The sequence below is a fragment of the Phoenix dactylifera genome, chromosome 3 (genome assembly GCF_051530095.1).
Source record: "Phoenix dactylifera cultivar Ajwa chromosome 3, Ajwa_hap1_PhDact_Kaust_v1.1, whole genome shotgun sequence".
In the NCBI taxonomy this organism is placed as follows: Eukaryota; Viridiplantae; Streptophyta; class Magnoliopsida; order Arecales; family Arecaceae; genus Phoenix; species Phoenix dactylifera.
In genome coordinates, this window is record NC_143192.1 from 41,366,720 (window position 1) to 41,394,402 (window position 27,683).

A 27,683-nucleotide genomic window follows, 5' to 3' on the forward strand; every position below is an offset into this window, starting at 1 on the left:
GTCCGACTATCATCCAGTACCTCTGAAAAAATAACGGAGGAAAACCGTCTGGCCCCGGAGCCTTATCCCCCTCAAGGGACCAGACCGCCTCCCTAACCTCCCTCTCCAATACCGGCCGGATCAATGCTGCAGTCTCCTCCTCCGACACCCCAGCTAAAGGCGCCGGTATGTCCTCTGAGCTCCTGCCCCCTAACTGCTCGGTCCACCGAGCTCTGAAAAAGCTCTCCACAATCCGACTAATCTGAACGGGATCCTCCGTCACCTGCCCATCCTCACCCCTGATGGCTCTGACTCTATTCTGGTGCCTTCTGATAACTGTCGCCTGATGAAAATATCTGGTGTTCCGATCTCCCTCCAGTATCCACTGTATCCTAGACTTCTGTCTCCAAAATACCTCCTGCTGTCTAAGTAAAGAATTATGCAATGCCAAGTGAGATCTAAGCTCCCCCACCTCCTCCTCCGATAAGCCCCCTCCCTGGGCCTCCTGAAACTATAACCTGGTAATCGCCCCCTCTAGATTCTCCACCCTCCTAAAAATGTTCCCCACCTCCTCAAGGTTCCACCTCCGAAGCCGTCTCCTCGCCATCTCCAGTCTACGAGATACTCGGTACATAGCATCTCCCCTAACAGGTACCCTCCAAGCCTCCCGCACCATCTCCCAGGATCTAGGATAACTGAGCCAGATCTTCTCGAACCTGAAGGGAGGGCGAACTAGTACAGGTGCATCAGTGCTCACCAATAGTGGGCAGTGGTCCGATGCAATCCTCGGCAAATGACTGACCTGGTAATCCGGAAAACACTGGATCCACCCCGCAATAGCACAGGCTCTATCTAGCCGCTCCCATACTCTGGCCTGTCCCTGCTGATTATTATACCATGTGAACTTTGGGCCAAAAAAACCCAAGTCAACCAAACCATTCATCATGAGGAAGTCCTGAAACTCCTGAACCTTCCTGTCACAAGAAAAAGGCTTCCCACCCCTCTTCTCTTGAGGGTCCACTGTGCAATTAAAGTCACCTGCCAATAACATTGGATATCCCTGACTAATCAACTGAGTGGCCTCCACCCACAAATTCCGCCTCACCCTATACTCTGTGTTTGCATACACCGCTGCCAAAATCCACGGACTTCTATCCCCTTCCGAGATAACCATGATTACCTCTTGATTACAGACATTGAATATATCCATTTGACAACACCCCTGAGCCCAAGTGGCAATGATACCGCCAGATAGCCCCTGAGATTCTACTGCATAGAATCCCCATCCTCTCGGCACTGCCCTCCTTGCCTTCTCAAGACTCCTTCCGGATAACCGGGTCTCAAGGAGGACACAAATATCAGGACTGTATTGGTGCACCAACCTACGAAATGCCGGGGTAAAGGACGGCTTCCCCGCTCCACGACAATTCCATAAGAGAATCTTCATAAATCACCCGACAGATTGACGTGGCCTACTTCCCCGAAGCCACTACTACATGCTGCCTCATCATCCAACTGCTCTTTCCTCACAGATCCCTTGGGACTCACCCCCTTGATAGAGGCCAACAATTGGACCACAACCTGCTTGTGCTTCCCCTTGTTGTCTGCCTGAGCCGTAGCCACAAGGCCAGACTCCTTGCCAACTCCCAACAAGCCTCCAGCACCCAAGGAACTGCCATCATACTTGAACTCCCCCCCTGAAAAAGATTGGCCACAAGGTTCGGATCACTGTTGGCCCGTGCCAAATGGCACGGTCTGTCAACAGGGTCTTCCCCGATACCCCCTGCAATCACTCCCACCAAGCCATCACCAGGATCGACCTCCATCCCTCGATCCCCTGCTGTCTGCTCCGAGGATGCACCAGTCATCACCACCGGCCCCAGCTCCGCCGACTCCACCGCCGCTACCGTGGTTGTCCGCGTCGGCTTCCGCCCGAGCGTCGCCCCACCTCCAGCACGCAGCACTCCCCCCGCTCCCCGAAGCTCCTGGTTCACCCTGGGGGGTCGGTTGCGCGCCGCTGACTGAGGCGGAGGTGAACTCCGGCTCCTCCACCGTCGGAAGCCCTCCGTCCTCCTCGATAGCACCGATGATGGCCGCTGCTGCCCCCCACCAACCTGGGCCCGGCCTCCCACAGGAGCTCTCGACCGCTTCAAAGGGCTTGGGCCCGGTCCTCCAGCCCGAGATACCGTCTCCCGCTTGGGCCCTTCAGCCTGGCCCGTTGAAGAACTGGCCCCACTCGAGCCCAGCTTGTTCCCCGACTCGGTCCACGACTCAGAGCGATGACCGAGTTGAGTCGGTCCCTCCCCAGTCGCCCCCACTCCGGCAACCGCGATGTCCTTCTCAAGCGTCCGCCGCCGGGTGACCTTGGAAGGCTTCTGCCATCCCTTGAGATCAATTGGAGAGGTAGAGGTAGAAGCCGGCGTGTTTCCGGTGGGCTTCGAGGTAGCACGCCCGGGAGACGACCCCGGATCCAACCTCCCCTTCTGCTTGGCTGTCTCCTTCCCCCACCTGGATGCATTAGCCGGCCGCTGGAAGCGGAGGCGATTCGTGACCATCCAGGGGCCAAAGACACCCTGCTCTCCCGCATCATCTCCTTCCCCAACCGCCATCGCCGGAACCTCCGAACGGCTCTCCCCAGCCATTTCCTTCCCTGTACTTGAGCATCCCTCCACACCCCCCCCCCTCGCCGGTAAAATGGAATCGCACCCCTTCATTTGATGACCAATCCTGCCACATTTAGAACATGGAACCGGCAGATTTTCAAACATTATAATTAGCAGTCGCAAAAGTTGAGCCTCAACCTCTGAAATCTAGAACAAGTGGATGGATTAGCTTGACTCGATCTAACCAGATCAACAAATGGAAGCAACAATTCGAAACACATCAAAATGGATAGATTTTAGTGAAATTCATCCTAGAACAAATATTATGTGACCTAACATTCTTCACCCTAGGTTCATTTACCCAGAATAGCAGAATACCTCTAATAATATCTCATGTCAGACTTAGCTTCGCTACATGGGCCAACATGAATGTGCATGGTACGCGCATCAATTAGATGCCCTCGCGACGATAGTGGCGACCACCCCATGCACTTGGCCTGGAAAATGTGAAGATATGGAACATGAAGCATCACAAATTAACACAAATATCGAATTTGATTTACATGGTAGCATCGATGTATGTTTACAATCCTAAGACGTACGTATATGCAGTCAAACAAGAATAAAGCGCATGTTGATCGTACTATGTGGAATTATTAAATATACTTCGGACCACAACTTTTGCACTGCAGAGTGCGGTGCCATCGTCGACAGCTGCCGTGCTATCTATCTTAGAGATGGGTGGCTCTCATGCATTGCAGTGACGAAGAAGGGCGATTCGTATCCAAAATGAATGATATGTTAGCTATTTACGGTGGTATCGTAATCACCGCAGCGTGTAGATACTGCTCATTCCTTAGTCAAGGTCGTCTCTGGTTTGGGTGAGAGCTAAAAACGTTTTGCCTTCCATCACGGGCTTCCTTGTACTTCGATTGAAAGGCTAATTAACGTCTGAAACTGGAGATGACCTTGACTCCATTCCTTGTCGATCGACCTTGCAAGGAGGGAATCGACGTGATTCACAATTTCTCAGGAATCTGAACCATTCATCAGGTTCCATGCCAGCGACACAGGGTTTGGCTTTGGGCTCGCCGGTTTGTCCGCGGGTGAACGCTGTTTGGAGTTGTTGGCGCGAGTTAAATCGCAGGGCGCCACGCGTCCCGAAAGCCGGATGGAATACCGCCCGAAGACGGAGCCGATCAGGATCGGTAACGTCAATTCATGGGCCCCACAGGTCTCTCTGGGCTCTATTGGACAGCTGTATCCAGTCAGGTGCCACACAGCCATGCAATGCTCACGTGTTCTAAGGTAGGTCCCACATTTACTACACGACAGGACAGGCAATTATGTGGAAGATTTGGCTGTCTGTTCTTAGGTACCAACAGCGGATCTACTTCCGGGCTGGGCGGGTTGGAGAGATTGGAGAATCTGGGGGAGGGAATGGGTCCGACGGTTGGCGTGTCGGCTCCACCGACACTGCATCCACCTGGTTAGGCTATTCCAACGGTCACTTGTGTGGCTGGCGTTGTTCCAGCCTCCCCAACTAATACAGAAGATGCCATCGCAGCTAGCATGATGTCCCCTTGCCCCCCTGTTTGGTATGTACTCTCCTAGCTCTAATTTTGGCACAAGCTTTTTAGTACTATTTTCTTATGCTCCTCATTAATTTGAGATCCTCCTCCTCCTGAGTTACCTCCTATACCAACCAATTGGCACCAGTTAGCACGTCGTATGTCATGTTATATTATCCCAATCTCTTGGAATCACTCCTTTTCTATCGAAAACTTCTCATCTTTATGTCAAGATGTCACAAGCAATTCTTCATGAAGGATAGAGATTAAAGGACGTAATTAGGACTTTAATGGAAGAGGAAGACTAGCACGTTTCAATTTACTTTTCTATAGAGGCATCTTTTTTTCTCTCTCTCTCTCTATAGCATGTAGAAAATGCTATATAAGTAACAAACAGTAAAGCTAGCAGTATTATAGAGGCACATGTGAAATTCAGCCAACTTAAAAAGGCTCCTGACGTCCAACACCTAAACTTGATCTTCTCCTGTTCAACCAATCCACATTTCCTGATTAATTTTTTCTTGGGCAACAAAAACTCATTCACTTTCATCCTTTGTCAATCAATGACCTATTCTGCTAGCTATTTTAATCATGTAAGTGCGTGCGCGCATACACACACACACACACACACACACACACACATATATATATATATATATATATATATATATATTTCATCCTTCAAGATATTTGGGTTATATTTTTCATGCAAAAAAATGATTCATCTTCTTTCATGACTTTGAATAGTTGATCTACATAGAAGGGTGAAAAAAAAAAAAAATGAAGTGCTTTGGGATCTCTATAAGCTGCATGATGTTCTAAAAGAAGATCAATTATTCATGAGGCATGCAAAAGTTGCAACCGGAGTCCCCTGTCCCACCTAAAAAATATTATCTAATCATGATTTATATTGGGCACATCTCCCCAATTATTGTCGCTACTTTTCTGAGCCTAACCTCTTGCAAGCTTACACGACGCCAACCAAAATAATTGAAGTACTATATATGAGGCCAAGCTGATGGTGGGTGTGGGTCCGGCATAAGATAGAAAAGAGACGTGCGTGGTACGCAGCACGCATGGAGTGTAGCTCCCACAAATGCCCACCACTCATAAGCCTACACTCAGAAGAGACATGGCGACCCCATTAACAAAAGGTGGAATCCGCGGCACTTCAACGAACACAAGCTCATATATACCTCTCCCCTTTCCTTGATCCACTGCTAACCTCTTATTGCTAATGCCGTTACTAAGGCTGCATTTAGTCCAAACAAGGACGACGATTAAGATGCTACGAATACGATGACGTCCGTCGGACGAAAGCGAGCAGTGCCAATGATAGGATTAGCACCTTGGATTAAGGTAGTAAAACTATTTTATGGAAGAAAAAAAATTAAAAAAAAAGTGGATTGGTAGGAGGTGTAGAAAGCGTGAGAGTACCACCATGGAGTAAAATAATTTGAATAGTATAAGGGAGAAAAAGTGATGCGGTCCCAAGTTGTCTGGTCCCCATTTTAATAGGCGTTTTAATGGGAATTTGTTGGAAATGGAGGACCACTGCCCCTTGGGTGGCGCCAGCCCCTTTTTTTCGGAATATTTTCCAGGCGCATCTATTCCACTGTTTTATTTACTCTTACACCCTCTCTCTTCTCTCTCTATCTATATCTTCTCATCTTATTTTTACTTTCTTTCCCTAGCTTTCTTTCACTTTTCAGAGGAAGAGGTGACGCCGATCCTCAAAGACCCAGATCCATATCTGTTTTCTTCTGAACTGAGGATGCAGGACCAAACAGAAGGCCATCTGAAAAAGTAGTGGGTGGAAGCAGGGAGGAGTAGGGAAAAACCCCCACTTTGGAGCATTTGGCATCCGTGCCAGTCCGAGATCTGGCTACTCTTTCTTCCTCCGAGGAAAGGAAACAATAATTAGAGTGCTGCAGCTATTTACTCTGAGAGAGAGATAGAGAGAGAGAGAGAGCCAAGGCCAAGCAAAAAGAAGGAGAGAAGGGGGTCCATCTTACAGACTCAACTTGTAGGCCAGCAAGAACTACATGTCTTTGTGAGAGAGAGAGCGAGCGAAAGAAAGGTGAAGGGAAAATAAAGGCCATGCGGCGGCTGGTAGGTATGTCCAAATGAAAGGACGAGGATCCTATAAACTGCCCTGTTATACTTGCTCATGATATCCTTTTCTTTTATCTCTTTTGTTTCCTTTTAGCTTCCAATCTTCTTAAGGAGTTGTTCATGGACGGCAACAGTTTTGATGGGGGAAGAGACTGTTTGTTTACTTTTAGCCTGCCCTTGGAAGCACTAACTCTTCTAGTGGTGTGCCCTTCAGAAGGTCTTTTACTCATCGTCTTGGCAAGCCCCTGGGTTCCAGGTTTTTGATACCATCTTCTTCAGAGACGGCACGGGCCATCTGCTCTTCCAAAACCGGTAACGGGGTTGGCCTACCTCGAGTCGTCTCTTGGACTGTAGAAACTAGATCATCTTGCATCATTTATATCTGATACTTGGAAAAATATGGCATATGAGAAGTGATCCGTTTGTTTTCTTTTTTTTTCGTTGATCTTTTGATTGCTTGTTTTGAAGGATTTGATTTTTCTCTTCTCTTTTTAGTCGGTTTAGTCTTGGGTGTCAATGTTTGACGTTGTGATTTGATATCAATTATTGTTGTAGGTTATAAGGGAGAGTTTCTTTTAATTACTGGAGAACAAGATGGCGCATCACCCACAAGAGAAGCCAGGGACTCAAATCTCTCCAGCTTTCGGCTACATCGATTTCTCCTCCACCGGCAACTCCAATATCCAGAGCTTCGAGTCCAACCAGGAGCTGTACAGCCTCCGGGCCGGGATGGAGATGCTGGGGAGAGGCTTCATCCCCAAGGTTGGCGGCAGCTCCTCCGGCATCGGTGGAGGGTTCTGCCAATCATCCAACGAGAATCTTATGGTCTCGGCCGAGACTGCGGGGACAACGACGACGGTGAATTCGTGGCAGCATCCGAATCGGATGCTGGTTGAAGATCCCTCGCTGAGGTGTCTATTCCCGAATGTTGCGAACCAGCAGCCGATCCGGGGGCTGTCCCTGTCCCTGTGCAACCCCGAGCCCTCCGAGTCTATAGCCGGCATGGAACAGCCCATCCTTCAGCAGCACCTCCCCACCAATTCAACAGACGAATTGTTCCCAAAATCCGCAGCCTTACTTCAAGACAGGAGGTTTTTCCAGCAATCCTATCAGCAACCACGACAGCTAAAGAGCTCCAAGTTCTTGATTCCAGCACAAGAACTACTCAACGAGTTCTGTAGTCTAGGTGGGGCAGGCAACTCCTCGAAGCAAAAGTCCTATAAAGCAAACCAATGGGAGGAAGGAGGGTCTTCTTCCAACTCTTCACGTAATCAATCCCTCTACTCTTCTGACGTTCTTGAGCTGCAAAAGAGGAAGGCTAAGCTTTTGTCAATGCTAGAAGAGGTGAGCTACTTAGTCTTCGCTTAGCTCTTCCACCTTGGTTAATAACACTAGAAACTACAATACTGAACAGCACACCCTCCTCTATATTGTTATTACTCCTAGGAGTAAAGGCAGTAAGATAAGTGGATACATGATTGATTAGAGGAAAACAGAAGACCATACCTTGGTGAGTCCGAGAGAGATAGGGAGTGGCCAGACGCATTACCCGGGGTAGGAGTCGATTCGTTCGGAAACTAATTGAATCCGGGTTCAATTATGTGGGACTGGCGAGATACCATTAATGCTGTACTGCGTCAGGGCAGGGACAGATTGATATTTCGGGGCATTCCATTTACTTTTGGAAACCTCTTTTCTTTTCTCTTAGTCGTCTAAGTAGCCCTACCGGCACCTCCAACCTCTCCATTGAATGGAACCCACCAGATCTATTATTTTTTACCATCGAATTCATTTATTTACCAGTTTCATGTTACAATTTGCGATAATTTACTGACAAAATCCGGGGTGTACTCCAAAAGCATTCGAGTGCGAAACATTTGATGACAAAGCTCCATTGTACAAAACAAAAAGTTGCAGTACGTCATAGGGCCTAATTCCATGGTTCCCATACAGACTCTAGAAGAAGCTCCACACTGTTATTTCTTCCTCTTCTTGTTTGACACACTAATATTAACATCAAAGCAGTATTGTTCCTTTTTTTTCTCCTTTTGTTTTCACTGCATCAGGTGGATAGGAGGTACAAGAAATACTGTGAGCAAATGAGGGCTGTTGTCTCGTCATTTGAGGCGGTGGCCGGGGAAGGGGCAGCTTCGGTTTACTCGATGCTGGCATCAAAGGCCATGTCGAAGCACTTCCGATGTCTCAAGGATGGGATAGTGGGTCAGATCCGGGCGATAAAGAAGGCTATGGGAGAGAAGGACCCGGTCGCACCAGGGACGATCAGAGGTGAGACCCCAAGGCTCAAGCTGATCGATCAGTGCCTCCGACAGCAGAAAGCATTTCAACAGGCCGGAACGATGGAGAGCTGTCCATGGCGGCCCCAGCGGGGCCTCCCGGAGTGCTCCGTGTCGATCCTTCGAGCATGGCTCTTCGAGCATTTTCTTCACCCGTAAATCTCTCTCTTCTCTGATACACGCACAAGTAATACAAAAGAGGAACGTACGTAGGTGTCCACTGCTTGTGTTCGTTAATCACTTTACTACTTCAAAAAATTCACACGTTCTGGAAAGACATGGGAAATCACATATCTTCTCCCAAGAGCATAATGATATTAAGCTATCGACTACATGAACCATGGAAGAGTCCCAGTACAGATGCTCCCTTTTTTTTAGAAAAAAAAGAATCAAGTGCTGATGTTTTAGGGCAATATAGTTGTCGATATAAGCTTCATAGTGAATTATCACAGTTTTGATATAAGATATTTATCTCAATGCATGCATTCCCTAGCTTCTATCTTTTAGCTTATTACAGCAGGTGTCAGGTCATATTTCTATTTATTGATTGATGATTCATCAAACATTACTTTATGGATTAAAATTTCTCCTCCACATTCCTTGTTTTATATCGAAAGCAAAAAATAAAGACGTCGTCGGCGAGGAGAAACAAAAACCTAGCTATCAGTTGCCTCAGCTTCTAACTAATATCGACCTTGGGCTTATAAATTACACTTGACTACAGGTACCCCAGCGACGTTGATAAGCATATATTAGCTCGGCAAACTGGACTCTCCAGAAGCCAGGTACGTCAACATCTCTCGCCCGTCCTTTTTGCTGATTAATCTATCCTCCAACCTTGAATCCCACCATCTTTTCTTTATTTGTTATTCCATATGTTGATACATGTGTGATAGCCGCGTGTCTTCTGGTTCCCCATTCATCCAAGATCCAATACTGTCGAAGAATTTCTGAAATAAATATGTGAAACGGCTGCTTGGTTTCCGCTACAGGTTTCTAACTGGTTCATAAACGCAAGGGTTAGGCTATGGAAACCAATGGTGGAAGAAATGTACTCGGAAGAAATAAAGGAGCAGGACAAACAGACCTCCCAAGAGGAGAACAACGGTCACAACAACTGCCGGCCTGGAGAGCTACAGTCAAAACGAAACCCTAACCCTAATTCTAGCTCCCTGCAGCTGCATGCGGAGGACCAAAAGCCCACACCTGGGGAGCTCCTCAACTGCTCAGACTCCCTCTCCTCCATCGTCAACAGCAGCCACCACTGTACCAACGGAAGGGATCCCACAGACGGCAAGAGTTCCTTCCACGACCCTCGGCAACACCACCCGGTCCCCAGGGCCGAGAACTTTGGTGTGATGGACTTGGACTTCACTTCCTATGGTGAGTGCAGCAACCAGAACTTTGGAGACGGTGTCTCGCTAACTCTGGGTTTGCAGCAGCACAATGAAGGGGCCATGAGCCTGTCGTTCTCGCCGGCCTCTCAGCACTCTCTCTTCTTCTCCAGAGCGCAGATGGAGGACTGCCAACCGGGTCAGTTCTCTATATTAGACGGGGAGGCTCAGAACCTTCCCTACAGAAACCTGATGGGAGCTCAGCTGCTGCATGACTTGGCTGGGTAGAAAAAAAGGTGAGGGGGGAGGTCTCCTTGTGGAGGTTAAGGACAGGGACATGGTAACGGAAGTGGGGATATGGTATACTGGGTTCGTTGGTATATTATTTTGGGCAGGTTGGATAAAATAGGTAGATGTGTACTATAACGTAAGTTTTGGCCCTCAGTAGAAGGTGGCATATGGACAAATAGACAATGTTATGGCATTAATAGAGCAGAAACGCTGTCATTATTTGGTGCAGGAAAATACATATACGATTTTGTGGAGTCCTTAGATGCAGACAGTTCTTCCAGTGCTGCAGTACATGGAATAACTTCCTCAGCTTGTCGGGTAAATCCACCTCCTTTCTCCTTTCCCCCCTCCCCCCTCCCCCGAATCCTTCCTCGTCCCCTCAAATCATGGAAGGGGAAGGACAGGCTAGGGCAATGAATTGTTTTTTAAAGATGCTAAATTTTTATATGAACCCTCTATTAGATTTTACAAATCTTATTGACAAGACTAATAATGTTCGTGTATGGTGTTAGGATAGTCCAATGAATTATTAGTTGCTAAAATGTTACACCGACAAGAGGACACCAGCCCTCTAGTAGAAAAAGACATGAATGAGAAAACGTTAAAAGGATGTAAAAAGAAGATCTTGCAGATCTTTTTGCGTGGCCAGTCTTAAACCTCATCTCATTTTAGGCCATTTAGATAAGGAAATTAATAGCTAATAATAGTGGATTAGAATAAAAAATCCTCAAAATAAATGTGATAAGTGCTTGTGTGATTCATGTTAAAATACTATTTGATGATATGCAAGTGTTAGTTCAAAGACTGGAATTGTTCCGTAAGAATGTGAAACCATATTTGGATTCTATGCACCAGTAAAATATTTTATACGTGCGTGTGCACACACCCACATACATACGCCCAAGGCAACATTTGAAGAATTATTTCTTTTTGTTTTTATTACTTCTACTACTAATGCTATTCCATATTTTGAGATAACTTTCATAATCTTGCATTGGATAGAGAAAGGATTTTAGTGGTGCTTATATTCATGGGCCCATCCACCTATTAGCTTAAATGATTGGATTGGACTTTAACATGGTTCAAAAACTACATTCCTTTTTAGATGCTATTCTTCCAGCATTCTCACTTCAATTTCTCTAGCTCTGCATGTGAGAGAAGATGTTGATAGAGTGGTAATAATCTTACAGCAGATAGGGAATATTAATCATGCTTATATACTTATGTGCCCATCCATGATCCATCTATTAATTTAAGCTTTTGGGTTGGATTTTAATATTATTTTTTATGGTTCCAATTGCTGCTACTAAAACACTCATGCTGCTGTTGGTGTTATTATTAATTAGTATATAGCTTTCCTATATTAATTTTACAATGCTTGTTCTAGATACGTTAACGAGGGTTGGTTGAGTTAACACATTTATTACCAAAAAGATGACTCCATTATTAAAATATGAAATAGCGTTATGGTACAGGTGCAAAACCACTAATACATAGAAGTCACAAAATGACAATTTTTTCTCTTTGATTGAAAGAAAATGTTCAATCAGACATCTAAAATGAATGGGAAATGCAATTAGAAGATGAATTAACAAGTTTGACCCCTAGTATGTATATGCTTTTCATGAAGATTGGTTTTTTGAATAGCTTTCTTGGAGGCTAGAGATATAGCCTTATTAGGAGCCCTCTGGCTTCCAATATTGTTTTTATGCTATTATCATTGAATCTTTTGATGATAATTAAAAACTAAAGTAATTTTATGTTTGCTACCCCAAGGCATAAGGGGTTGAGAGTGTAGAGGAGTTTGATTCTATTAGTTCTCTTGATGAAAGTCTTAGAATTCTTTGATAATTCTTATATGATATTGAAGGAAAATTAGAAACTGTGAATCAAGATGATGCAAAATATTCTTTTTGAAAAGGGAAAAGTTTAAAAAACACTAAATAAATATGTTTTTTTGTATGTTTGTCCTTACCAAAATAGCTTATTGTATATTTACTCTTCAAAAATTACTATATGTATAGATATCTCTTAAATCATTTTGTTTTTGCTTGTATCACTTCCATTATATTTTTGACTAATAGTGATAATAAACAACTACTTTAAGTATAACATGACGTATGCATTAATACCGTTGAAAATATTATATAAAATTATAGCTCTTTCAATAAAAAATCTAATGTAAATTTTTCAAGGGTGTTAACGTAAAATATGTAGCTCCAGTCGTCACATTATCAAGGTTGTGAGAGAGAGGAAGAGAGAGTAGAGGAGGTTGGGAGCCTTTGTTGGTTTGCCCTATAATGCTTCTAACCTCTGGTAGTCTGGCTTGCCACCAAGCTCCAATCGTCCAATAAGGAAGAAGGGTTGGGTCTTTCTGTCTCTTACCAATCGTCCTTTGAGATTCATTAAGGGTGGGCGGATGGTGTGAGAGAGGCCAAATGGAGGAGAAAAGATGAAGAGAGAATATGATAAGGTCTCTCTACAGTCTTGAACATTGGCTTGGTCTCTCCTTTATTTTTTTTAAGAGTCGGTTTGTTTGAAAGAACTTAAAGCTGTTTTCACAAGCCAGCTGTTCAACCATAGGTTTGGGCTACTATTATGACCTAGTCCTAGGTCTTGACCTAATAGGACTAGTTCAAATTTACTTTCAACAATCTCTATTAAGCCTAATGTATGCCTATTACTTGACCCGGCAGAACTAGTTCCAGAAACTTGCCCTAGTAAGACTAGTTAAATGATGGGTTTGTTGTTGCTTTTGCTTTATAAAAAAAAAGAAGAAATTAGAAACTAGACTTTTTAGCTTCTTCTAAAAACATTTTTTTTTCATTCTCTTCTTACAAAGCACTACTCATATAATATTACCAAATATTTATTTTTAAAAAATATATTTTTTATTTCAAAAGTTGTAAATGTACCTCTTTAAACAGTACTTGAAATCTCACATAAACAATTTTATCCCAATAACATTCTCTTGCGAAATTCATTTCAAATAATCATAATGCCTCACATTAAGCTAAGCATGACAAATCACCATGATCTTATAACAAACTCCGAAGCCTTTCTCATGGCCATCTACCATTAGAAATATGTCATTCCGTGTTCCAAAAAAAAAAAAAAAACCATTTCATATTTGCTTGATAAAATCAATGACAGGTCTTCACAAGCAACATTTGGTATTTTGCAAGTTGGAAGCCGCTCCATTCAATAAATCCAAAAAGCCATTCGCAAATTTGATGAGACGGAACACGATAACTTACTCCATCAAATAGCAAATATTGCTAAATTTAGGATAGAACAAAAGTGTTGTTATGTTTATTCCATCCATATGTAAAGTAGCAGGAACAAGCGACATATAAATCTATTTACAATACAGCATCATCTCTTCGAGTCTCCAACAACAGTAGTCATGCTGTTCGGGTTGCATTTGTACAGTGGTATATCCAATATATAGTAGTTTATTGTCAGGTATAACTATAAATAGTTGAGTACCTGTACATATTCTTAAATTTACGCATGCATGCACCTGGGGGGTGGGCACGGTTAAGGCGAGAATTAAAGCCCAGAGAGAGTGAAAAAAAAGGGCACGTTGTAGGGTCATTCGCATCGGACAGCCATTCCTTTTTGTTGGTATCTATTGATCATTTTTGTAGCATAGAAGAAGTTTTACAGTCGTTACTGATGTCCAAGCCCGAGTGGCTGGATCCATGCGAACTTCTGGAGGACTTAAGGGTGGCAAGAAGGCCAGGCCACCGCCACCACCGCCTCCAACGGTGGTGGACAAACCAGGCAGTGTCATCTAGTTGAAAAGGAGGAGGTGAACAGAGTTCTATGAATAGAATATTTAGGCCATGAAAAATGGAGCATGAGTTAAAATAATAGCCATTGTAATATTATAACAACCATTATAACTGTCTCGAATATATGCTAGGATTATCATTAAGACTCACATAGCACCACAGCCTAACTCTATCTAGACCCGATCTAAGTATATGGGTTGGGTAGGTATGGATTTAAAAATAGATCCATGTTGTTTTTTAGCTCGAAATTCATGTTTTTTAAAAGTTTATCCCATCATATTAGATTATAGGTTTGATTTTCATGAAGCAATCCAATCTAGACCCAGGTCGAATCATTGTGCGTGCGTGCGTGCGTATGTATTACACTCAGCATACTGCTCATATTTTTAATGCTTTAAAGTGAAAATTATTTTGCAGGCATGAAATGAATTGAGCTTTTTTTTTTTTTTTTCTATTTTCTTCAGCTACAGCTCTTGTTCGTGGGGGAAAATTGGCTATTTTCTTATTTCAAAAACTTTCTCAAACTTCTGTAAAATTTGGAGCTTGGGGCCATTCTGGATTCTTGTGTTTTTTCTTGAAAATCTTTATGACACGCTTGGAACTTTCAGGCAATGAATGCTCCTCCTTGTTGGTCTGGATGAGGTTCTTTCCTCTACTGCTCCTTTTTACAAGCATCAACATTCTCTGTCTTGATTATCAGACACTTGGTTGGAACCATTTAGTTTCTTTTTCTTGCATCTATGCCTATCCTCTCTTGACAATGCAACTCATCTCTACCTCTCATTTTGTTGTAAATACGATTAATTTTTAATAAAAGCCGGGTGGCTCCTTTTGCCTCCCTCTTACATCAAAAAAAGAAAAAAAAAAGGAAAAGAATTGGGCTTTTCAAACAATAATGCTTGCTTAGAAAGCAAAGCGGTCAGATTTATGTAATCCAACCCAAACCTCATCTCTATTAGACCCAAGTCCATCAAAGTCTGGATTCAGCCAATAGCATCCTAAGATCAGTTATACCGTACACATTAATAATAGAAATATGAATAGCAGATATAAATAAATTACCAAAAAATTACAGGCACACTTTCACTGTAAATGCTATTAGGTATTGAAAATAATGGTTGTTGTTATCTAGCATTTACATTGTTTTCTTAAATTAAATAATATTTTCAAGATTTGATTTTTTAACCGTTTGTCCTTCCAAAAAAGGTTTGTGCCACACAAGCCAGAGTAATTTTTTATTTATCAAACACTTATTCAGATAATAATGTTGTTACTCTTTTATTATACCATCATTATGATTGCCCCTATAATAGTTGCTCATTTCTTAATAAATATATTCTCAACCATTTAAATTGAGACAAACAAAGTTCCGCCACTTTTGCCGGAGGTCCATCGTGACAAAATAACGAGAGAGAGAGAGAGAGAGAGAGAGAGAGAGAGAGATGCATGGCTATACAACGCGGAGAGCTGAAAATCTCGTGCATGGAACTTGTTTGTTTCTAGTAATGTTGACTTCCTATGAAGAGTTTAATGGAAGTATAAATTTGGAGCCTGTCTCGGCACCCCGGATGAAGGGACTCAGGGGCGGCCCAATACATTTGGGGGCCTAAGGCGAATCCAATGAATGGGGCCTTTTTTTTAATAATAATTTTTTTTAATAAATATAAAATATTTAAAAAAATGATATGAAAATGGATAGCTATCAAGTACACTATTTCAACAAAGATACATGAATCTAACAAAGATAGGCAAGAAATCTTTTTAATTTAATATTATTTTTGAATGGAAGTGCAGAAAAGTAATTATCCTAAAAAAAGGTCATAAAACTGATTAAATAACTGAGATAATGCTTGACAATATTGTTTATCATGTCAAGCAAGAGCAGAATAGGAAAAGGTCATCCCATGGCACTTCATGGTCAAGGTAAAGAAAAGAATTTGTAGCCACCAAGGTGGTAGCCTAGTGGTACTGGGCAGCAATTCTATCCACAAAGTTCCAAGTTCGAATCGCTGCGGCGACGATTAAATTGTGGACCGGAGCTCACTACTTTGGTCGCTGCTTGGACTTGTGGTGTAGGACCACTCTTGAACCGCTAGTAGCCGGGGTGGTGCCGGGTGTGACGTACTCACACGTGGGACTCGAGCCAGAGCTCAGAGGAGTAGCTGAGCCGGGCCTATGGGTGGGGAGGGTATGAGTAAAACCGGTCGGGGTGCCCAACACACGGCCATTTCTGCCCGCATCGAACATTCTCCTGGCGGGGCGGGGGCCCAGTGGGGCTGCTACGCGGGGGTGGGCTTGTCCCTTCCTCCCCCTACCCCTTTTTCTTTAGAAAAAAAAAGAAAAGAATTTGTCCAGAAAGGAACTTCTCCTTAAGAGAAAGTAGGGGTATTATAGGAAATTGACTCCATCTAATTAATAAAAGTCCCATCCCTCCATCTCCCCTTCGAGTGAGTACCCAAGCAGCAACCGCAACATCACAGCACAGCAGCCATTCAACCCCCTCCCTCCTTCTCTCTCTACCACCCAAGAGGGGAGAAGAAACCGAGAGGAGAAAATTAAAAGAATCTCCACCCTCCAAGAAGTCCATTTCCAATCCCCCTTTCTTCCTGATGGCCCAGCTGGATCAGGAGTAATGTGAGGGAAGGAAAACCAAGACCAAAACCAAACAAGAGAAGGGATGAAAGATAAGAGTGGCTTCAGGCGTGTATCAAGCCAACCAAATCCCTCCTTTCTCTCTCTCTCTCTCTCTCCATCCAAAACAAAACTACCGTCCCCAACTTCCTAAATTTCCCCTCTGCAGGCCAAGAAACTCTCCACCTCCCTTCCATCAAGGGGGAAGACTCGATATGGGGCCTTTGCTTCCTTTTGGTCACGGTCAGACCCTCTCTCTCTCTCTCTCTCTCTCTCTCCACCTCCCGGGGGCCTTCCATTGGCCCGGGGCCTTAGGCGACCGCCTCGGTCGCCTAAGGCTCGGGCCGGCCCTGAAGGGACTAAGTTCAAATTTGACATACTATAATTATGTACGTATCTTTCATGTGAAAAAAGGATTCACCTTTCAATCCAACATTGGATCATCCCCCGCATAGATCTCAAAGCCTCCGAACACTAGCATTCATCCGCCTGCACACTCAAAAGCGAGTAAATCAGTGGAACTTGCGACGTGTTGTCCCAATGCTTGACATGGGTTATTCTTCTCCTGCTCCATGAAATGGGTTATATTCTCATTATTCTGCCATAAAAATAGAAGAATAAAGTAAAAATCTCCAGCTGCTGCAACAGCCAGAGGAGCTCTCGGCTCTCTGCCCACTATTTTGGATGTGCAAATTAGAGCTGTCTTGCAGCCCCAGTGATGAGAAACTCTTCCTGAAATCAAGTGATTGCCGTCAATTCACTGCCCCCCCTTAAAGAGTAAATCCTTGCTAACTCCAAGCAGACCCCTCCATGAGACCCCTCCATGACCAGGCCTTCATCGGGATGGGAGACTATGTATGTGCTCATTGAAAGAAATGCTCAAGGGGTTGATCGCCGGAAGTGATCAGACGCCTGCCCAAGCCCGCCCCGCAAAATTTTGGGCTTGGGTTGGCCTTAGGCTGGAAATTTGTTTTCAAATCCTAGCCCGAGCCCGGCCCCAAAATATTGGGGCTTCAGGCTGGCCTTAGGCCCGGAATTTCTTGTCACAGCCCAATATCGCCTGACCTGGAAAAGCTCATTTGGGCCAAAAGGCTAGGCCCTTCACGAATTGGCCCGTTTGCCCATGAAGAGTTTTGATCAATTTACTCAAGGTTCGGGCCGGGGTCCGGACCTTCGAGCTAGAAGCCGCTCTCTGGTGTTTTTGGCGGGCCCAATCTGGGCCAAGCATCCGCCCATCCCATTTTATAATTTTTCAGGATTTTTTTTTTTGAGCTCAAGCCCAACCCGAACGGTTTTAGGTCTAGGCCAAATTCTGACCCAAAACTGCATCAACCTGATAGGCCATGGGCCTGCCGTAGCCCATTTTCAGCCCTGGTTGTACAATTTGGATTTACTGACTAGATTTAAGCTAAAAGACCACAGAGGTCAATACTTCTAAAATCATGTTTTTCTGCTCTTGGGTTGATCATTTGGAAGCAGAGAACGCTAAAGTCATTTGAGCAAATCCATGTAGAAGAAAGCAATAAATCCTATATTTTACATCCTTCATGCAGATAACAATCCCCATTGCCGAACCAGCATACCATGCACTTGGATTACAATCCATGATCTTCTCAGTAGTTTCAAGTGCACGCATGACTCATGAGAAATGCAAATTGACCTATAGTGGGAAATGTGCAAATATGATTTGATTTCAGAGGCTGCTTTGTGCTCAAGAGCTAAAAAATATCATCGTTTTAGTTCCCTAGTTATGCATTTCTTTTGTCATATTGGCCCCTTCTAGAGTGGGAAACCCCATGGAGTGTGCATATTTGCAATCTGGGTAAGGTACTGCATGCTTGTTCTGGCCTTCGCACTTGCCCAGCCCAGTGAGAGCAGTTCAGTTCGATCAGTTTGCGGAAGGTTAGTACTTAGTACAGTTCAAATCAAAAACAGCGTGCTGAGTCTGGTACTGGTATGAACCCGGGCATCTATTGCCCTTTTGACATGGAACGTGATAAATGAGGCTCCTATTCCCCCTCAAAAAAACAAATGAGATTTCTTTAGGGGATTAATTGCACCCAAATCGATACACACTTGGCATTTGTATATAAGAGAGAGAGAGAGAGAGAGATGCTTAGATCAGTTCCTTCAACAAACTTATTTGGTAAGCCAGAAATTAACTTTTAAGTAAGAAATCCCCTAGAGAATTCATACACTTGAGCTCGTCAATCTTTCACCAAGAATGAAGCATCCCTTGATCTTGCAGCATACTTGATTATATCTCACCACACCTAGAAACAAAATCCAGCACAATGAAAGCAGAGTCTACATGTTTTTTAAGAAAAGCCCTGCAAACTTATTGTGCGCCTTTTGGTTTATAATAAAAACAGACATTTCGAGCCATCCATGTATTTAGAGAAGCTAATGGGGCTGTAGATTGGATGGCCGTCTATGTGGCCAGCCATGCTGACAGTACTTTGTGGGGTAGAGATGAAAAGTTGCCTCAAGTGCTCCATGATATTCTGTTTTTTGGCTTCATATGCAACCTGTTTTATTAAAAAAAAAAAACCGACATTTTAACACTTGCTGGGCCTTCCAAGCGAGCTTTAATTGCACGGATAAGGCCTATAGCAATCCCCCTAGGAGTCCTGTCCAAAGAAAGGGTTTAAGACATTTTAACTCTTACGAAACTAGTTGATGTAATGGTGAGGGAAAACAAAAGCTACATGCCTACATAATAACTGTCCATGAATCCAACACATGTACCCCACCTGGCAATTGAAAGAAGCATGACACAATGTTCGCTCCAAATTTATTGGCATCATGTCAAAACCACCGACAGGTGGGATTCCAAGAGTTATGTCCACCGCCTAGATTTTAAAGCGGACGTATGGGCAGCATGACTTTGGATTGAATGCATTTATATTAGATAAATAAAGCAATGTGATGATGGCTGTTCTATTGTTTCATGCATTAATGGTAAACATGGCCAGGGACGAGAATCCACATTAGATGAAGGTGCCAGCTCAGGCTCTTGTTTTTGGAAGATGCACTCATCTTATTTCTCGCCATTAAGGCATAGTTGGACGAAGTGTAGGACACGTGTGGTTCTCATATATATTTATTGCTAAGATCCACGATACTGAAATAAAAAAAGGCCTCATGATTAAAAATTCCACTGCTATACTAAAAAATGCAGCTTCGGTCAGATTAGCAGCTGATCACTAATCGAAATTTACATAGCCTCGAAAAACAGAGCGTAGGGCAAGTCTGAATCCAAAGGCAATCACATTCGCAATGCACATGCAGCCAGCAATTATAACAAAGATGGTCACTCAATTTGCTCTCCATGCATGAGGCCATCCAACTGGAAAGCAAGCCATGCTGTATAAAGAAATTTGGAAAACCATTCGATAGTATAAGAAAGCATTCTTCTTAATTCACAATGATAAGGTGACCTCACAAATCCACATGCGAACAATTTGGATTGAATATTTCACATTTTTAGACGAGTATAATGGAAGGAATCCTAATTGTTATCTAGATTTGAACACTTGCTAGTCCAATCCTACTCTATTACCTAATTCAACCGACCACCATTCTATTTTTTTTTCCGAAAGGAATAACTGCCATTCTAGTCATGTTGACTCTAATTCTATAAAGTGCCAACTGATAGAGAAAAGTTTAATGAGAATTTTTCACCAGAATTAAGGGGGCAGTCCAAACTCACATCCCTTCTAAACTTCCACTCAAAACCAGGCCCAAATCAAGCTAAACACCATAGCCTACACAGGAGGTGGTTTAGGAAGGAAGAAGAAGATGGACTGCTGAAGAGATCTTATCATACAAAATCCAAACAGAAATAGAATCGGAAGAGAATTAAAAAAAAAAATGAGTAAGAAGAGAATAAACTAAGAGCAAACCAGGTGGCAATGAGGCTGCTGGTCAGGAGGAATTCTCACAGACGGCGGCGATCCTGAGCTGCGGCGGCTGCTCGGGCTCCCCATTCCGCCGCCAGAAAGCCCTCCGCCACCACACCTCGAACCCCCTCTGGATGTTAGGGCACTCATCGCCAGAATTCAGGAACCGCTCGAACCAGGCCAGGAAGATCTCCTGCTGCATTGCCAGTGGCAACGTCAGAATGGTATTGGCCAGCCCGTCCTCAATCAAGTGGCGGTCGAGCCCCTTGCAGGCTCTCCTCATCCACCCAAAGTCCTCGTAGAAAGGCTCAAGCCAAATCCTTAAGAGCAAGCACCTCGCCTCCTTGGAGACCAAAATCTGGCCCTTGCCCACCCCAACAAAGAGCCGGGCGGTGACCCGGCTCACCTCGTAACGGTGGATTGCCGGGACTTTGGAATGCACCACCGAGAGTTCCGCCTGGGCCGCCCAGGTCCGGAGGAACTCGTCGGCGATCTGGCGGTCGATGAGGATGTCAAGGATCCAGTGGAGGTTGTCGGCCTGGCGTGCTATTTGGGCGGCCTCCGACAGGTCGGCGGCGGCAGCGCGGAGGAAGTGGTGGCGAAGGAGGCGGAGACAACCGTCGCAGGCGGAGTAGAGGGACTCCTTGCTGAGGTCCCCGCCGGAGGCGCAGCCGCCGCGCCTGCCGTAGGAGGCGCTGTTCTCCCGGAGCATTTTGGATACGAGGCCCTTCATCTCCCGCCGTGCCTTCTCGTCCTTGCCCTCCAAGACCACCTGGAGAAGCCGGACCAGGATCTCCTGGCCACCGTTGCTGTTGGCTTCGCTCGCCGACGAGGGCCCTATTTCCATGGAGACTCTTTTGAGGACCTCCCCTGCGCCCGAGCTCCCGAGTTGGAGCTGGGAGAGGAGCGAGGCCACCTTCTCCTCCTCGTCCTCGGCCCAGGGAGCGGCCTCCAGGTACTCCAGGCAAGACAAAACCCCGGCGTCGAACACGATTGCCGCCGAGACCTACTCACAGCGAACAGAAGAAGGAGACATTTTTATGATTAGAGAGCCATTGCGCAATGCCCTGATTCTAAGAAGGGGGCTAGGATTAGAGGATTAAAGGCGGGACCTTTAGGATGCCGAGGACCTTGGAGACGTCCTCCTTCATGAGGCGGCGGCGGAGGTCCTTGCAGTACATGAGGCAGAGAGTCTCGATGTAGACCTCGACGTCGTCGCAGTCGGAGATCTCGACGAGGTGGGGGAGCGAGCGCTGCTGGCGGGACCAACGGTCGGAGAGCTTGGCAGCGAAGAATTGGCTGTGGGCAACCAGGATGTGGCGATGGACATTGAGGGAGACGCTGAGGCCATCCTTGGAGCTTAGGGTGAGCCGGACGTCGCTGGAGTCCGGGTCATTGAACTGATTCCCAGGGCTACAGCTGCCCAGAACATCTGCGATCCGCTCCTGGAGCAGGATCCGCTGGTCCTGGACCTGGACGGGCGCGGCGCGGCCCGCGGGCGGAGGGGGAGGGGGAGGGGGAGGCGGCAGGGCGCGGGGTTGGTAGTCCTGCTCGTTGGTCATCATGTCAAAGAGGGTGGGGCTTGAGCGGGGCGGGGGGGACATGGGGTTGAGGAGCCCCGCGTTGAGGGCAGAGTTGAACTTGTTGTAGCTCGAGGGATACAGGGAATAGGCCGGGAACGCGGCGGCGCCTGGGGCAGCGTCCATGGCGGCGCCCGGTGAGGCCCAGCCTGGGGAGACCCGGGCCGGCGACGGCGAATGGAGGGAAGTCAAAGGGGAGGGCTCCTCGGCGAGAGCGGGCTCCGGCTCCGGCGGCGGCGGCGAAGGTGGAGGAGGGCGGCGGGGGTCGGGAGGGGAGGCGGAGGAGGCAGGGGAGGGAGGGCGGTGGTGGTGGGGCTTGGAGGAGGCGGCGCAGCACCAGGCGCCGCCGTCGGACGAGACGACGTGTGGGGAGGGAGAGGTGGAGATGGTGGTCTCGCGGCGCTTGCGACGCTTGGATCTCGAGGGGTGGGGATGAGACTGGGTTTTGAGGTGGGCGGACGCTGCCATCCAAGGCGGGGCGCGCGGGGACTTTGTTAACTCCTCCCCCCGCCGCGGTTGTCGTCTTTTGACGAGAGCGAAGGCAAATGGGGCTTGCCTTGGGGGAGCCGCAACACTAAAACTAAAAGCTGCACGATTCCATTAATTTACTCTTGTACTGATGGATTGGAGTATGGCGATTGTTTCGATGAAGACAGCTGCTGAGGCTGGGATCGTGAGGTGACTCGAACAGTGAGCGTCTACGAAGGAGGAAGCAATGAATGCAAGGAGGTTGCAGCTGTAGCGAGACGAGCCTTTTTTTCCTTTGTTTGGGGTACATTGCTCTTTCTCTCTCTTTTATGCTGTGTAGTTTATTCTGGATCTTGTCAGCTTGCCAGAACGCCGGTGGAGTTCGACGGTGAGCACGAGATGGGCCTGGAAATGATCAAAAACGGACGGTGGGGAGAGGGTGGGGTTCGAAGCATAAGGGGTGTGGCGGGGTCAAATCTCAAGGACTCCCTGCCGATGATTTCGACTTCCTTGACATGGCATGTTTGATATACTTGTCCGGTCCTATTACTGCCATATATATTTCGTATGCATTTGGTTGTCGGTTGTGTTGTTTAAGATGTTTGCCTGGGAGCGAATGAGCTTAAGACGAGCTTTCGTCGTCTCTCCTCTCTCAGCTTTCATCGTCCGACGACGCTATCCAACAAGAGCGGGCGGTGAGAAGACGTGAAGGCGTTGAAGATTAGGACTTTTTTTGCTGGACCGTAGATTAGGACCTTTGATGGTCAGGTTGATGCAAGAAAACAGTGAACAAAGATATCAGAACATGGCATTAAAGCTGTAGAAATTAGATTCACTTAGAAGTCCTTTGACTCGCACGAAAAAAAAAAGGTCGACTAAATACCTCATGTTTAGTTAAAATTTTCAAAAAAAGAAAAAAAGGTTTTTTAATTAAAACAATATTTTATGAAAAAAAAACTTATCGAAAATTGAAATTATTTTTTACCAGCTAAGAATTAAGATAAATTCTTTGACTTTATTGGGTGTATCCGTACCCGTCAAGTATGATTCACCCGTATTAGCAAAAAAAAAAAAAAAGAATTATGATATTTTTTTTTCTCAAAATCCTCTTAAGCTTTTATATAAAATAGAATAAATTTTTTTCTTTATTTAAAATATAGCATATATTTTATATAATTTTTTTAAGAAAATAAATGCTCAACCAAACATAAGTAATCCTATAATGTATCATTTTTCTATGATCAATCAAATATGTAAAAATTACTTTTTTAGGCATTAGCTTTTTTAAAAAATAAAAAAATCTTTTTAATAATTTAGATTCTATCATAAGAATAAAATTGCCCTTGCATTGTTTATATAATTAGGAAGCGGGTAATGGTCAAAGAGTAATTAAAAGGATAATTGGGCGAAGTAAGTTTTGGCTAATTCGATGGATATGCTTATTTGGACATAAATGAAAGGGTATCGCCTAGTATAAGTGGAAAATAGGCATGTTCGTCTGTGCCAAAATGTTATTCAGTAAAATATGGGAAGTTCTCCTATTTATTTTGAAACCCAACAAGGCCTTATACAATATTTTATTTAACAAGTTAATAAGAAGTGAAACTAGTAAATTAATAGAAGTCAATTAGTTAACCATGTTGCGGTCCAATTAACCATATGAAACAAGCTATATTAGACTCAATTTGATTGTCTTTTAGCATTTCCTCTACCTCTTCTTATCCTGAGAAAACAAGGTCACCTTGCGTCTTTAAACAGATAACTTTTCTGTTTCTTTTCTTTGAAAACTCCAACCAAATAAGCGGCATCTATTTACTTTTCGGTTAACTACATTTTTTTCTTTTCTTTTCCCGCGAACCAAACGAGCCCCTATTGTCTAAGGATTCGACATGCTAATGGCATCATCTCGCACATGACTTGGCATATTTGTTAAATTTGTTACATGTATTAGGTAGTGTTGCCCGTTTAGCAAGCAAAATACATCAGGATTTATGCTTCTGGTTCAAACGGATTGCATTCTAGTCCAAATTCGGGATTCATTTATTAGCTGAGTCATATATAGATTGATAGTTCTGTTCAGTGCCGGCTCGAGCCTTAGGCGACCGAGGCGGTCGCCTAAGGCCCCCGGCCCAGGGAAGGCCCCCACCACCCACTTGTTTTTTTTTTTATTCCAGCTCAGGGCTATCGCCTATCTGGGAGACTAGGAGGGGACTGGCTATGCCTATGGGCTATCACTGGCGGAGTGGGCAGCGGGTTTGGGCGGCGGCGACGCGATGTAAAATGGTGAAAGGATGAGGCCGACTGCGGCGACTGGCGACGGGCGACGGGCGATGGCGTGGTCGGTGGTCGAGCGGTCGAGTCGTCGACACTCGACAAGCAACGGGCAAGCGGGCAACGGCTTTTTCCTCTCCGGCTCCCCCCTTCTCTCCGACAGTCCGACTCTCCCCTTCTCTGCCTTTTTAATGCCGGAACCTTCTTCGGTTCTCGGCACTCGGTCTCGGCACTCGGCAGGGCAGATCGGCTATTCGGCTTGCAAAACCCTCTCTAGCTCTCCTCGCCGACGTCCGGTCCACTGTGCGTCCGTGCAGAGTCCCGTGACTTCCGTCCTCTCCTCGACGTCCAGCGTCCTCGCCGACTCCGAGTCGCCGTCCTCGGCTCCTCCGACATCCGACTCCGCGGCGACCGAGGGCCGAGGCGGTGAGGCCTCAGTCCCATCCTCTTCTTGCCGACGTCGCCGACTCGCCGTCCTCGGCCTCCCGTGAGGCTGTGACCGGCGCCGGCGGTGGCCCCGTCCTCTCCTCAGACCTCAGCTCCTCCGCCGCTCCGGCCGACGGCCTCCTCGGGGTTTCCGATTCCCAAATCCCAAGTCCCGACGGCCGACGGACCCGACACCCGACCTCCTCCCAGGCTCCCAGTCCCACGGTCCCACCGGGCCACCTCCCGAGGTTCGGCTGTTCCCAGTTCCCACTGTGGCACTGTCTACAGTCCACTGATCCCGATTCCCCAATCCCACTGAGGTGAGTAAGTAACTGTAGTATGTAGTTACTTAGTTTATTAATTATTTTTTGGTTTAATTAAATTATATTTAGTTAAGTAATTAATTTAAAATTTGTTATTTTTTGGTTCAATTGTAGATTGGTTGTGACTTCACTACTTCAGCGGTTCGGCACTATTCGGCCTTTTCTCGCTGTCGAGTTCGGAACTATTCCACCTCTTCTCGACACAATTAAGTTCGGCACTACTTGTCGGGACCCGAGTTTGTTTTTCTTGACACAATTAAGTTTTATCATTTTTAACTTTTTTATATTTTGATTTGTTTGTGGTGGTTTTTTAATTGCTTAGTTTGATAATATTATTTATAGATTAAAATGTCTAATAGAAAATATGACTGTGGGTATGAAAAACTCAAAAAAAAAAGAAAAATCGATAAACTCATTTGTGGAGTGATTGATTAAAACCCCATTTGATTTTGATGAGCTTAAAGCATTTGAGTATATCTTGTGATTACTAATGAATTCAATTGAGTGTTTCAGTGAAAATCCTGTCCAAGTGTCTCTAGATTTGGTTCATAGTATTTTGGATAAGTTAAGAAGTCTGCTGAACCAAAGTCTGAGACTCGAGTCGACTCCCGAGTATCACGAGTCGACTCCAAGCGTATCAAGTTCACTGGCACGAGCTCGAGTCGACTCCAGACTAGTACGAGTCGACTCCGACTGAGAACAGAAAGAAGAACAGAAAGCCTCATCTCAGAACCTGTCAACGAGTCGACTCCTGAAGTGCGCGAGTCGACTCCAATGTTCAACGAGTCGACTCCAGGGTAGTAAGAGTCGACTCCAAGAGGTACACAAAGAAAAGTCAGAGAGCAGTTTTTCGGGTCTGAGATTCGAGTCGACTCCAGTGGAACGCGAGTCGACTCCGATGGTTGGCAGGTCGACTCCAAAGAAAGCATGAGTCGACTCTCAGCGGAACACAAGGAAAAAGTCAGAGAGCATTTTTGGGACTCTGAGATTCAAGTCGACTCCCGCATTGCACGAGTCGACTCCGAGACTCCGCGACCATCGACAGACAGAAAACCATGTTACTGCCTCTGAGATTCGAGTCGACTCCCAGACAGCTCGAGTCGACTCCAAGACAAGCTTCACGTCAAAAGGCAGAAGACCAACTTTCGGAAACTGAGAGCCGAGTCGACTCCAAGGAAGTTCGAGTCGACTCCAAGACTGGATGAGCCAAAAGACAGAGGATCGGGAGTTCGGGCTCTGAGATTCGAGTCGACTCCAAGGACAGTCGAGTCGACTCGAGTGGACAAAATTCAAAATTGGATCCACGGACTTCTGTGGATGAGCTGACTCCAAAATTGCCAGGTCAGCTCCAGAAGTTGGCGAGTCGACTCCGGGTCAAGACGAGTCGACTCCCAGTCGTGACGGCAACTTTAATTCAAATTTGGAACAGTTGCCGAGTCGACTCCGGAAAAGCTTGAGTCGACTCCCGCTACAGCCGAGTCGACTCCTGATCGCGCGAGTCGACTCCAACCCACCAACGGTCATATTGTCAGGCTGCGCAGAGTGTGCAGAACGGACAGAAAAAGCAGTGTAACGGCTAGTTTCCGTGGGGGTTGGCTTAAATAGCCACAGAAGACTGTAGCAAGGCAGAGAACAACCATTCCACTCCAAGCATTCAAGCTTTCAAGCTCTGCAACGTGCTCTTCAACGAAAAAAAGGGGAAGATCAGCATTTACTGCAACCAACTACATCTTCCCAGCAATTAAAGCCTCCTCCTCCTGCATTCAAGTCGACTACTCATTCGAGAGGAGATCGGAGTTCAAGAAGCCATTTCTCTACTTCAGCTTAAAAGCGTTTGAGGGCTTCTAAACTCCTCTTTTGATTATATTGTTTTACATCTGCTTTTGAGAAGCTTATTTTCCTTTCTTTCTATAACTTGTATTTACTTGGTTCAATCGGGGGATTGAATCAAGGGGACTAAGGTTGGTTGGTGAGCCAAGTTAAAAACCAACGTGTGTAAGGGTTTGATTGTGAGCCCGGGAAAACAATCGGGGTTGGTTCTAGTCGGTGAGCCTGGAAAAACCGACCGAGTTCGTTGTGAGCTCGTAAAACAACAAGT

At 45.5% G+C, this 27,683-nt stretch overlaps 2 protein-coding genes and 1 long non-coding RNA gene across 7 annotated transcripts; 2 read left to right on the forward strand and 1 right to left on the reverse strand.

The window, feature by feature from the left end:
• Nucleotides 1–5,706: 5,706 nt before the first annotated feature.
• On the forward strand, nt 5,707–10,441 carry LOC120107063 (homeobox protein BEL1 homolog). 5 transcript variants are annotated; one of them, XM_039120205.3, is made up of 6 exons: nt 5,707–6,269; nt 6,363–6,580; nt 6,824–7,612; nt 8,335–8,717; nt 9,287–9,347; nt 9,555–10,441. In XM_039120205.3, the coding sequence occupies exons 3-6, from the start codon at nt 6,863–6,865 to the stop codon at nt 10,182–10,184; spliced, it is 1,824 nt and encodes a 607-aa protein (XP_038976133.3). In that variant the 5' UTR covers nt 5,707–6,269; nt 6,363–6,580; nt 6,824–6,862; the 3' UTR covers nt 10,185–10,441. The 5 variants fall into 5 exon arrangements, with proteins under 5 accessions (XP_038976133.3, XP_038976135.3, XP_038976136.3 ...); XM_039120207.3 differs by having other exon boundaries at nt 5,707–6,265; XM_039120208.3 differs by having other exon boundaries at nt 5,710–6,269; nt 6,483–6,580.
• An 8,321-nt stretch (nt 10,442–18,762) lies between these two features.
• On the reverse strand, nt 18,763–22,703 carry LOC103702685 (BTB/POZ domain-containing protein At1g63850-like). The gene is made up of 3 exons (XM_008785219.6): nt 21,630–22,703; nt 20,521–21,523; nt 18,763–19,245 (listed from the first exon to the last, which is right to left on the reverse strand). The coding sequence occupies exons 1-2, from the start codon at nt 22,563–22,565 to the stop codon at nt 20,543–20,545; spliced, it is 1,917 nt and encodes a 638-aa protein (XP_008783441.3). The 5' UTR covers nt 22,566–22,703; the 3' UTR covers nt 18,763–19,245; nt 20,521–20,542.
• A 2,172-nt stretch (nt 22,704–24,875) lies between these two features.
• Nucleotides 24,876–25,996, forward strand: LOC149768104 (uncharacterized). Its single transcript, XR_016399898.1, has 2 exons — nt 24,876–25,582; nt 25,700–25,996. It is a non-coding gene; the product is annotated as an uncharacterized LOC149768104 (long non-coding RNA).
• Nucleotides 25,997–27,683: the final 1,687 nt, after the last annotated feature.

Bases quoted from the DNA above. Each gene is read 5' to 3' on its own strand.
- LOC120107063 (XM_039120205.3), top strand. From the start codon at position 6,863: ATGGCGCATCACCCACAAGAGAAGCCAGGGACTCAAATCTCTCCAGCT. The intron at 7,613-8,334 runs GTGAGCTACTTA...TCACTGCATCAG, and splicing joins TTTTGTCAATGCTAGAAGAG to GTGGATAGGAGGTACAAGAA. The intron at 9,348-9,554 runs GTACGTCAACAT...TTTCCGCTACAG, and splicing joins CTGGACTCTCCAGAAGCCAG to GTTTCTAACTGGTTCATAAA.
- LOC103702685 (XM_008785219.6), bottom strand. From the start codon at position 22,565: ATGGCAGCGTCCGCCCACCTCAAAACCCAGTCTCATCCCCACCCCTCG. The intron at 21,524-21,629 runs GTCCCGCCTTTA...CGCTGTGAGTAG, and splicing joins AGGTCCTCGGCATCCTAAAG to GTCTCGGCGGCAATCGTGTT.